This window comes from Trachymyrmex cornetzi, unplaced genomic scaffold, assembly GCF_001594075.2.
Source record: "Trachymyrmex cornetzi isolate Tcor2-1 unplaced genomic scaffold, Tcor1.1 scaffold877, whole genome shotgun sequence".
Lineage (NCBI taxonomy): Eukaryota > Metazoa > Arthropoda > Insecta > Hymenoptera > Formicidae > Trachymyrmex > Trachymyrmex cornetzi.
The window spans coordinates 172218-184630 of NW_017300220.1; the positions used below are offsets into that span (position 1 = coordinate 172218).

General features: G+C 32.2%; 1 protein-coding gene across 3 annotated transcripts in view; it reads left to right on the forward strand.

Annotated features, from left to right (window-relative positions):
* Nucleotides 1–9283, forward strand: part of LOC108769225 (tripartite motif-containing protein 2) — a 12990-nt gene extending 3707 nt beyond the window's left edge. The window contains exons 1-11 of one of the 3 annotated variants that reach the window (XM_018520089.1): nt 4206–5456; nt 5952–6114; nt 6213–6386; nt 6468–6671; nt 7058–7306; nt 7385–7571; nt 7753–8189; nt 8258–8440; nt 8516–8623; nt 8714–8852; nt 9009–9283. In XM_018520089.1, coding sequence (XP_018375591.1) covers nt 5431–5456; nt 5952–6114; nt 6213–6386; nt 6468–6671; nt 7058–7306; nt 7385–7571; nt 7753–8189; nt 8258–8440; nt 8516–8623; nt 8714–8852; nt 9009–9247 — 2109 coding nt within the window. In that variant the 5' untranslated portion in view covers nt 4206–5430 and the 3' untranslated portion in view covers nt 9248–9283. Of the gene's footprint in view, nt 1–4205; nt 5457–5951; nt 6115–6212; nt 6387–6467; nt 6672–7057; nt 7307–7384; nt 7572–7752; nt 8190–8257; nt 8441–8515; nt 8624–8713; nt 8853–9008 lie in introns of those variants that run through there. The other 2 variants (XM_018520091.1, XM_018520090.1) reach the window with 2 other exon arrangements.
* Nucleotides 9284–12413: the final 3130 nt, after the last annotated feature.

Genomic DNA, 12413 nt, shown 5'->3' on the forward strand with positions numbered 1-12413 from the left:
TGCCTTACCATTAATAACTCGTAATTTGTTCACTACTTTCAGCTCTTTTTGGAAACCAGTGTTTTCAGATCAAGTTGATGGGTCTGTTTGCAAGACTTGATCATCTAATTCAAATCTTTTAAAACAATTTTTAATTTCGGCAGAAACGAAATATTCAAATCCCTTTTGCATAAAGTCAGAAATTTTTTCATCTTTTATTAATACTCGATTAATATTTTCGTCACATGATTCATGATTTAAAGCATCAATCATCTTTTGCTTCAATTCTAATGGCAAAGTCAAATAAAAAAATACCAATGCGATAGCTTCAGGGCGTAAGTACCATAAATGGTTCCTCAATTTATGCAAAGTAATTCGAGAAATATTATGATCAATCGTTCGATATTCGTAAAACTTAGACAGAAACTTGAAATCCTAATATGATGTTTTAGTAGTAGAAGACACATTAAACCATGCTTCAACGTAGATACTATATATGTTTAGGAACCATTTATAGTATTTTAGCTATCGTGAAGCTATCGCATTGGCATTTTTTTATTTGACTTTGTCATTAGAAAATAAAAATAAACGAGTATTAATAAAAGATGAAGAAATTTTTGAATTTATGCAAAAGGGATTTGAATACTTCGTTTCCGTCAAAACCAAAAATTTTTTTAAAAGATATGAATTAGAAAGATGATCAATTCTTGCAAACAGACCCATCAACTTGTGGTCTGAAAACACTAGTTTCCAAAAAGGACTGGAAGTAGTGAATAAACTATGAGTTATTAATGATACGGTAGAAAGGGGTGTTCAATTGATGGAAAATTATAATAGATTATTCACAAAGAACGCAGAACAAGCACAATATATTTTGCAAATTGTGAATGATTACCACCGTCGGTTTCCCCGACTATAAAAAAGAGATATTGTCTAAAAAGATATAAGATCTTATAAGACTGAAAGTTATATAATAAAAATAATCTATATAAAATGTGTTAATTTGTAAATGTGTAATTATCTTAATTCATTACATTAAGATATGATAAAATAGTCTATTATTATTAAGATACAATAAAATAAAATATTCTAAATTTTTCTTAAATACGAATTACTTTTTTATCTTAATTACAGCATTTTATATCAACGGTTTCTAATATTGTTTTTATAAATTATTCTTAAAATTTTCTAAAATGACCCTTTTATGTTAAAAATCAAGAATATATATATATTTTTGTGCCTCCCTTGATTAAAAATATTCAAGTCAATTAAGAAGATCACTAACAATTTTTAATCTATTTCCTGTTTTTTTTATTTTTCTCGAAAATCGTTCGTCATACGAAAAAATGAACATGGCATAAAATATGCCCCATATTCAAATTTACAACTTTTGTTTGAAACTTTTTTTGATAAGTTCAATAAGTTAGAAGATATTCAGAAAATCGATGATTTTTTCATTTTATAATAAAGTTCAGTAGCCCGGCGGCACGTTTTCTTCTTATCCGATTGGGCTGAAATTTTGCAGATTTTTTTTTCTTAAATTGGAACAGTTTTGGGAAATGCCGCAAACAAAATTCGAAAAAAAATTTTCATCAAAAGTAAATAAGAGTCACGCTAATGTATATGATATCTTTGTGTCTATGATCTTATTATATCTAAAAATATTATTTTTATTATTAAAAAAGTTTTATATATACATAAATGTTATAAATTAGATATATACATATATTTATTTTCTTTTTATACATTTATTTATTTATATATACATTCATTTATTTGTTTATATATTTATTCTTTTGTAAAATCAGAAATAAGTGTCGAATCGGTTGAACGCATAATTAGTGCATATTAAAGCCGTTGTACACTGATTTAATTTATATACAAATAAAATGCAAATATTTCGAATTATAAAATACAGATTTTACTTAACAGCAATAAAATATATTGGGAATTTCATAGTTTAATCCATTTTTATATTTATATTAAACGCATAATTTTACGTCATTTTGTGTACGATGGCTTTAATATGTAACAATGTGCACTAAATGCATCCAATCGAATTCACTATTACTCAAACAACACAGAGTCTAAAATCAGGACATAAGACATTTTCAAGACATCTTTGACCATTTCTTAGACGGTTCTGCAAAAATGTTTTAAGATGTCTTATTATCAGACATCCTGATTTTACTTTGCATTGTCTGAGTACATTTTGTAGCTTCACGATTAATATTCTCTAACATCGAATTCGAGAGATCATTTATATGCCTTCACGCAGTACGCACACACGCACGTGCATCCACAAGTACAAGCGCAAACACGCCGGTCGCTGCACCTTTCAGGCTGCGCAGTGGAGAGTTCATCACGGGTTTACACGGCCGTGCACGCGTATTTCTTTATGCCATCGTGCGATATATCGCGCGTTGTCTATTTCTCCCACGCTCTCCTCCGTGATTTAGCCTCGCGCTTGCCGTCCCTCCCGTTCTTTACGATCAATCTTTAGGACCGTACATACATTACCGTCGAAAAACCCCTAACATCCATACTTTTACACAGAATTAAAATTATATCCATTTCTACCAATGTAAATTAATTTTAATCTCTATCAATGTAGATTAATTTTAACTTAACTTAATTTTTACCTTTTTTTAGTTAGAGAATTAAAAAAAAGATAAATAATAAGTTATAAACCAATTAAGATTAATTTTCTATAGCTGAACTATAGTGTACATTTTTGAAATTTAAAATAAAATAGATATATTGATATTTGGCGAAATCGAGAAGGAATTAAGTTCTAGTGCAGTCTAGTGCAAGAATAAAAAATAAATCACAAGATTAATGTACATTTGTAAGACTTTCTCGTAATTCATATTTTATCAGAATACGCACTTTTCAATTAAAGCAAAAGTCTGTTCGTCTTAATATAGTTTCAATTAGTTAGGCATTACATTAATTTTAGTTTGCTTTTTTCAATTTTTTTTTAACTTTGAAGTTTTCACTTATTTTAAATTATAACATAACGATATATAATTCGTTAAAATTAGAAGTCATCATTTGAGACAATTCGAGTTGCTTCGGGAACAAAGCAGATAGCTACTCCGCTACTCGATCAGTAAACACTGATTAACGGTAACATTACATCAATATTATAATTTCCTACTCAATAATATAAATGTAATACAATACACGTTGTATTCTCTAAAACTTTTAGAATGAATTCACTCTTATGGCTACTGCACACTGGACGCGATGAGCGATGAGCGACGAGCGATATCCAATAAAAACTCTGCTTTTTCTCACGTGACGATGCAAAGCAAACCTCTCATTGGATATCGCTCGTCGCTCATCGCTCATCGCGTCCAGTGTGCAGTAACCATTATAGGTTGAAAATTGAGTCACTTTTTTTCAGGAATGGCTCAGTTCAATCTTTGGAATGAGATTCCACTCTAAAAAAATTAAAGAGTACATTACAGATATTATATTGTGAGTAAAAAATTATAACATTACGACATTAATGTTATATTGCTGTTAGTTTGTGCTTACTGGGTAAGAATTATTAAATTATGTTATAAGAGCCACCTAATAAACGAGAATAGATTTAAATGGATTGAAATTTTAATCCATTTGAATTCATCCGAATGCGTACTTTTATAGCATTCATGGTATTCTAGTTTTACTTTTTTTTTATATTCAATTTGATGGAAAAACTTTTTTTTAGATTCAGTTGAATTGAAAAATTGCATTTCCTATTCAGAATTTTGAATTGGACAGTATATTCGCGATGCACTTAAAGAACTGAAATTTTTTTATATTGAAAGGCATAGGGATATGTTTTTCATGTAATTCCTATAAATGAATAAAAATGTATTGCTTTGGTGAAAATTTTTCTCAGAATTTTTCCTATAATTTTTCAGAATTTTTACATAATTTTACATAATTTTCTCACATTTTTTATACGAATTGGAACATTTCTCAGAAAATCTACATCTTTTCTCAGAATTTTTCGTATATGTTAATTATAAAATATTGTAAGATTTTTCTAAGATTTTTTGTAAGTATAATTTAAAAGTATTTATTTTTAAATTATGGGATAAGAAATTTCAGAATTCACTTGTGTGAAAAATTCTGAAAGAAGATGTAAACTTTCCGAATATTTCTGAGTATTTCTGAAAAATGTTCCAATTCGTATAAAAATTATGAGAAAAGTTTTCGCCAGGGTGGGAATAAAAAGAATTCATTTCAACGTTCACAGATGCGTACCTCTGAAAATCTGAATCAATTTCAATCCATTTCAAAATCCATTCTCGTTTGCTGGGTATCGAAAGCCCGTGCTCGTGACATTCGCACACGTCAGCATATGCCACGGTGACGGCGGCCACAGGGCACAGTGGTGGCCACAGAGCCAGTGAGACCTACAGCTGTGAACCGCGGAGTCGGCGGAGTGCAGACTGCAGAGTGCGGACGACGAACGCGACGAACGCACTGAACGCGCGCAGCTGTAGCACGAACGCCACGAACGCACGAATGTGAGTCGCTGCTCACTGCTCGATGCGCTGAGCGCTCTGCAGCTGATGCGGTTCGCTGGCTCGCTGCTGAGCCATCCGCTGCCGCTGCCGTTGTCCTGATACTCCTGATTGTCCTGCGCGCGTCCGTCTGTGTGTTTTGTTTGAGAAAAATGCTCCGCGTCAAGAGATTCGACGTCGCCCCCGCTGATTTCGCGTGATCAGCGCCCGCGTGTGTGCGAAACGCGCGGCGATAAAACCTCGACCACGATCGAGGCTTCAAAAAAAAAAAAAAAAAAAATAAAAAACAGTATTCGGCCAAAGGATCCCTCTCTTCTTTGTCGCGAAAAAAATCCGTCGCCAAAACCGTCAGTACGTGATGCGGCGCGCGGAATTCGATGTGGCGTCCGTGAATTCGCTCGGTTCGCTTCCTCCGCTCACGCTCATCCGGGTAATGGAGCGCGAGGAGCGGAGGTAGACAAAGGGCTGAGAGCCGCGCACGTCTCTGCAGTCTGCACGTCTCGTAGTTCGCTCTCGTCATCGCCGCGGATGGCCGTGGTCGAGCCGCGAGCGTCTCGGCGATTTATTTATATATCCACGAGAGACATGCGGTCACTAACGTAGAAAACGCGTCGCTCGCTCGGAAATGATCCGCGTTCCCGAGGGCTCTTCGTTTGCGAGGAATTCGGATTTTCGGAATTGATCTAGCCAAACACGCTCGGGGTTGTTGTCCGTCGACGACGCGGTTGTGGTTTCTTCGTGGATCATCTGTTTCTCTTTTGTCTCCGGAGACAGTGAGGGTGAATTGATGCGACATTAGCGCGACATGTATCGCGATCGTTCAGGATTCTTCAGGATTTCCGAGAAAACTCGAGTAACAGGGCTGCGTGCGTTGTTGACGGTGGAGCGGATCGTGGAGCGTAGACTTTAGAGTGGCGATATATCCATTATGGAAGCGTTGCGTTTAGCTATACAGTGAGTGCTCCTTTTTCGGCAGATGTACCTCGTGATGTATTGTTTTGGTCATGCTTACGCAAAAAGCAATGATCGTAGACTGTCACTGAAAGAAACGATCTGTACAGTTATCGAAAACGTATTTTGTTTTAGCTTATTTTCAGCAATATTTTAAAATTGTGAATAACAGAATACAATTTTTAAATGTATTGTTTATCTTAATAATTATAAGTTGATACGTAAAATATTTTATAGAAACTTTTATCTTCATGTGCAAAAACTTTTTCAAATCTTAAAACAAGAAGTTATTTTTAAATAAATTATTGATTATATAATGATAATTATGTATGAATTATATATATTTTTAATTTATTTTTATTTAAATTATACTTGTTTCATACATTATGTATATTATATATATATATATATATATTTAATATTATTTTTTGATATTTTGTATGCTGCAATATTTGAATTATGTTGACTTTAATTTGTAATTTTTATTGTTTTTTTTAGGACGCGGCTTGGGGAGAGGATGGTCAGCATGAGCTCCATGCTCGTAGAGACAGTCAGTATAAATTATGAAGACTTTAATGAGAGTTTTTTAACATGTGGTACCTGTCTCTGCGTTTACGATGGCAGCGAGCATACACCTAAATTACTACCATGTTCACACACGGTATGATTTATGTATATAATAAAACATAATTATATATACGTACTGTATGTAATATATATCTCGATCTTATATATCTTGATAATCTTATCTCTGTTTAGGTATGTTTACATTGTTTAACAAGAATTGCTGCGTCTCAAACGCGAGATACAGGAGCATTTAGATGTCCCATTTGTAGAGAATTAATAACTATTCCTCGTGGAGGGGTACCTGCACTGCCCCCGAGTTTTCTCGTAAACCAACTGCTGGACCTTATGTCTCGACAAAGACGAGAGGTATATTTGAGCAGAATATTGTCAATTTGTTATAGATGAATTTTTTTCTTAAATCTCAATATCATATCTATTTACTTGCAGGTCATCCCAAAGTGTTCAGTTCATATAAATCAGGAATTATTATTTTGTGAAACATGTGATACAGTGTTTTGTACAGTATGTACTAGTGGGACACATGCAGGAACGTCACCTGGATGCACAGAACATACAATTATCCCTTTTAGTATTGCGATAAAAAGAATGTCCGAAATATTGTTGTATAAAGCTAACGAGTGTATATCCAAGGTGAAAACTAATTTTTCTTTTTTAGTTTTTGTTTTATATTAATAAGTCAATATATATTTTTTAATGTGCCTTATTCTTATTTTTTTAATATTATATACTTATATTCTTTATATATCTGTTGATGTAAATGTATATATAATGCTTTTATCCAAAAAGCCATTTGAAATACAAGTATATTGTTTATATTTTAAAATTTTTTACGAAAATATCTTATAATAATTTTTGTAATAGTGTTGCTTAATTTTTATATTTTACTACACTTGCGTATTAAATAACGCGTACAAGTTATGCGCGCGCGCGCCCACACGCACGCACACACATACACACACATACAATAAGATATATATATAGCTCGATCCTTACTGAGTTAAGAGTTACGTTTTTAGTTAACACAGGCACAAGATTCTGTGAGCACGGAACTGCAACGTTTGGAAGCCTCTACGGAAAAGTGTTTGAGCGCAGTAGATACGGAATTCGCTGAGATCATCGCAAAGATAGAGAAACGTCGCACGGAATTGCAAGCTGCCGTAACCGCTGCTGCTCGTGACAAGAAACACGTACTTGAAGAACAACATTCTCTTATTGAAGCAGAGAAAACCAAAGTGGAGAGAGAATGCGAAGGATTGCAATATCAGGTACAGGGTAATAAAAATATATTGATATAACGTTACTTCTCGCGCGTATCATTTTACAAGTGAGATTCAATCTTACAGGTCGAGGTTCGAAATATTACTCAACGTATTAACAGCTTGTCGGATCAGCTTGACGCAGCAACCGCTCTCAGCGAACCTAAGGAGAATGCCTTTATTACATTTGAGTTTAATCATAACGACGCTCTCTTTCAATTAGAGCAAGCACTGAGTAACGTGGGACGAGTACGTTCTAGTACAACATTACCAGGTATCTTAAAGATTAATAATGTAGTAAAGTTCTTTCGCTTTAAAAAGAGTTACTCATTTATTACAATGCGTCGTGTGTTTCTTCTGATGACATAATTTAACATCAAGATGTAATACGAATCAGATGCTTTAAAGGCATTTATAATACGACGTATTTTCTATATGTATGCCTTTTGCATCAGGTTTGTGCCGAGCCAGATTGAAGGATCTAGCAATAGTAAAGCTACAAACAATCGTCGTAGTCGAAACGGTAGATTATCACGGTCATCCTCGAAATGTCGGTGGTGATCTTATTAGCGCCGAATTGACGCTTGCTGATAACATGCATGCAGAAAGTCAGAATGTTCCTATTGAGACAGAAGTGAAAGATCTGGAGAATGGAACTTACGAAATTTACTTCCGGCCACCAACTGCAAGTCGATATGTTTTGAAAGTGTCGGTGTTCGAACGACCTATTAAAGATTATCCGCTATTTTTCGATACGACTGAGCACAATGAACCTATTAAAACATATGGCAGACGTGGTAACGGAAAAGATGAGTTTCACCAGCCTGTTTCAGTCGCAGTGGACGATGAAGGAATGATCTATATTTTAGATACTGGAAATTCTCGTATTAAGGTTTGTTTGGAACAATATAGAGAACATAGTATTTTACAAAGTATTTAATTCTTTTCATATTGTTTCAGGTACTCAATTGTGATTTGGAGTTTCAAAGGCACATAAACAATGAAGGCTTAGAGGGTCGCAGTTGTACGGGAATAGGTATATCTCAACAAGGTCTCGTAGTCGTGAATTGGCGAACGCGAAAGATTACGGAAATGACTTCATTAGGTGATACAATCCGATCTTTCACGCATAATGCATTTCAAGTTAGTGATTTTTATCGCAAACACGCACAATACACTTAAATATTTTTTAATTGTGAAGTTGTTTTTATGTTCTAGGAACCCATAGATATTGCAGTGGACAACAGTTACGGGCACATACTTGTCGCTGACAACGGTCAAAGCTGTGTATTCGTATTTGATTCAGACGGCAAGATACTATTTCAGGTTAATTTTTATTTACATAAATATATATATAAATTTTCATTGCAAGTTGTTTCATATAGTCCTCGTATAGTCATCACGAAACATTAACAGGTTGGTAAGAGAAGCACGTTCAAGCTAATCAGTTCTGTAACTGTCGGTCCGGCTGGTGAGATTTTAGTTGCCGATAGCAGAATTCAAGTGTTTTCTGCGAAGGGAGATTTCTCCGAAGAAATATATCCTGAGGGCAAAGGTTAGTTTTATATATAACTATATATTTGTTTGAAATATTGTTTAACTGAAAATGAATCGAAAGATATACATATTGCTGCGACATAGTATACAAAAATAGGAAACATTTTATCGTGTAACGAAGATAATTTTAGCATATCTAATTTATGTACGATAGGAAAAGGTACCTACGGAGGAATAGCTGTAGACGCAGATGGCAAACTTATTGGTACTCGTACAGACAAAGGTCGTAGCATAATACAAGTTCTAAAGTTAGGGGGAGGTAATATCTTAACCGAAATCGATTCACACAGCTCGAAATTGCGACGTCCCTCAGGCATAGCTGTGCTACCAGATAATCACCTAGTGGTGGTGGACTTGGGCAATGATTGTATAAAAAAATATAGGTACTGGTAAAAAGTCATTTATTTAATCATCAAAATTCAAATTGCAAACGGGAAGAAAACTCATTGTGAAAGTACCAAAAGTCAGTCTAATTCAAAATTATTTATTCAGATTTTTTTGTGGAACAAAAACATCACTTGTAATATCACATATTACGAATGTAATGCCTACGTTTTTATAAATTTTTATATATAATTTATAAATTAGTATAAGATGTGAGATAAAATAGTAATGTCGAACTTGACATAAACTCTTTCTCTATTATCCTGGGTATTTCATGTCCGATCCGATTTCTGTTCGAAACGGATCCGGCGTTTCTTATTCTCTCTTAAAAAAGTTTATGTTGAAGTAGACATCGAGGTAAATGGTTACCATATAGCCTTAAATCGACGCACAAACTACATAATTAAATACGAGCTATAAGGAGCATTAAACCATGCATAGTTGAAATTAGTGATAAATTTAATTTATTACAATTGTTAAATATGTGTTAGTAGACGTTTCGACCAACATCTGGTCATCTTCGGTACATTAATGACTTAATGGTAATTTGATTACATATTACATAGCGGTATAACTAGATTAATTTTTAATTAAATTTATGTATTAATATGAGTTAATTTCGTTATTCGTCTGAATCATAATTTGTCATCAAGAAGGAGATGGATCAGAATAACAGAATTTGGAAGTTCTTGTTAATGTGATCAATCTCCTTCTTGACAAATTATGATTCAGACGAATAACGAAATTAACTCATATTAATACATAAATTTAATTAAAAATTAATCTAGTTATACCGCTATGTAATATGTAATCAAATTACCATTAAGTCATTAATGTACTGAAGATGACCAAATGTTGGTCGAAACGTCTATTAACACATATTTAACAATTGTAATAAATTAAATTTATCACTAATTTCAACTAGTGCGTGGTTTAATGCTCCTTATAGCTCATATTTATTTGTATAACCACTTTTGTCATTAATTAATACATATTTAAAGTTAGATGACAAGACTAATTTAAATTTAAATCAAAAAGAGAAATTTATACATATATATATACACATTGTTCTGAAACAATTAAATAATTGTAACTAACGGTTTTAATATTGTAATTATATTTTCTATGGATAAAGTAATAACTTTTACGCATAGCTGCGAGTGCTATTCTCCAATTGCAAGTCGATATCTGCAAATTAATTTCATTTTAGGATTAGGAAATAAAAAATACATTTTTCTCTGAAAATTATATAAATTTCCATTAGCAGTGAATTTGTGTTTTTGAAGCAGATAATTTTTGTTTTTAAAGCAATAAATTTGTATTTTTAAAGTAGTGAATTTGGCGACCGCGGCTGTCAATTTTTCTGTAAACAGCACGGAATTCAATTCTGCATCACTCATTTTTGTGAAAAAAAATTTTTTTTTAAGAACTTGGAGTTGTATTTTTTTTCAAAATTTTATATATCTCTTTTATTCGACTTAGGATTTCTTTTATGACTTTTTCGATAATTATATTATACTACATTTTATTATTTTCCAAAATAAAGTTTGAATATTTGTTTTACAAAATTAAAAATATGTTTATAAATTTTTAGAGATTTTTTAAACCATTTTAAATAGGTGAAAAAAAATGAACGAATTCGAGATATCCACGATAATAGGAATACAGCATCGAATTGAGCATGTAAGGATTGTCAAAATAAACTTGACATTACTATTTTAACTTCGATTTGCTATATATAGTACCATATATATTACGGTTTATAGTTTACCTTTTCATCTAAATTTATTTAATTTTTTTTGTGGTCAGTGTTGCTTTCTCTTGTTTTCTGCATATCTGTATAAGGAATACAAAGTTCTTACCATTCGTAAAACAAAGTCATTCGAAATGCTCAGTACTTATTGTATGTATACTTTTTATATTTGATAATTTTTTAAGTCATTGCGATTAATATTTAATCGTTTGAATGCATAAAACAACTTCGTTGTTGATGATTAATCTAGATATATCGGTGGATGATAATCCTTTCCTGATTTTTATAAAATTAAGCTTAAAAGTTTCTCTTCTTTGCAAGTCAACCACAGATTCATATATGACAATTGCAATTATAATTTATCATATATTGAATGTTGTAAAAAATAATATATGCAAATAATAATTAATTTAATTATTTTAAAATTGTAATCTAGGTGCCACAGAATCTTCAATCGAAAAATAATTTTTTTCTTTTCATTATTAGTGAATCTGAAAAGATACTGTACACAATCAATAGAGGAATCAAGACCTTTAACGGTCTAGCTGGGTTTTAAGTGCTTGTATAATTCTATGTGAATTTATATACTACGTATGTAGTTCTTTAAACCGCGCGCCGAAATGATTTTTCGGTCTTGAAACGCAAACTTCACTAAACTACCGCAACAATACCACAAGTTAAATTAACTAGCAATTTAACAATGAAAAGATACTGTATTTGTTTCATCAACCAATTTTTTTAAATATTAGTAGAACGCTTTTGTATTAATAAGTTGTCTAATTACCGTTGTTGCCAATTATTTGAGACATATTTTCTACAAGTTTCACATAATGTGTCTAATAAGAGCGTGACAAATTTTTATTTAGGAATTGTTACATCAAAAACTTTTTAACGAGTAGATAGCATTTTTTCTCCTACGACACATTATACAAAGAGTCTTTAGTTATTGTCTGACTTTTGCTAGAAAACGACATATTTAACGATGAGTACTGTGTACACTAAAAAAAATTTGAAGCTGTTTTTCTTTTCATGCACCCGAAACGATCGAAAATGTCGTAGAAAACGGCTGCAAAAAAATCCAAGGCATTTATAAGCAAGCGGATAAAATGGTATGAACTATGAAGCGGTAAAATGGTATGAAACAATAAATACCGTTGATTTGTCGCGCTCTTCTTAGACAGATTATACAAGCATAAGTTTATCTATAACAAGATAAAATTGAATTGAAATACAGTTACACGAATGTTTATTCTATAAAACAAAACGATAAGTAATAAAACTAAAATTAAAACAATAAATTTATATTACTTTAGATAAAACTGGTCTTTAACTATCTTGTTTTTATCAAATATTTTAATTAATATTTGCAATTGATCGATTTAACGCTTAAAGAGATTTTTCGATTGGAAATATTATATTTTC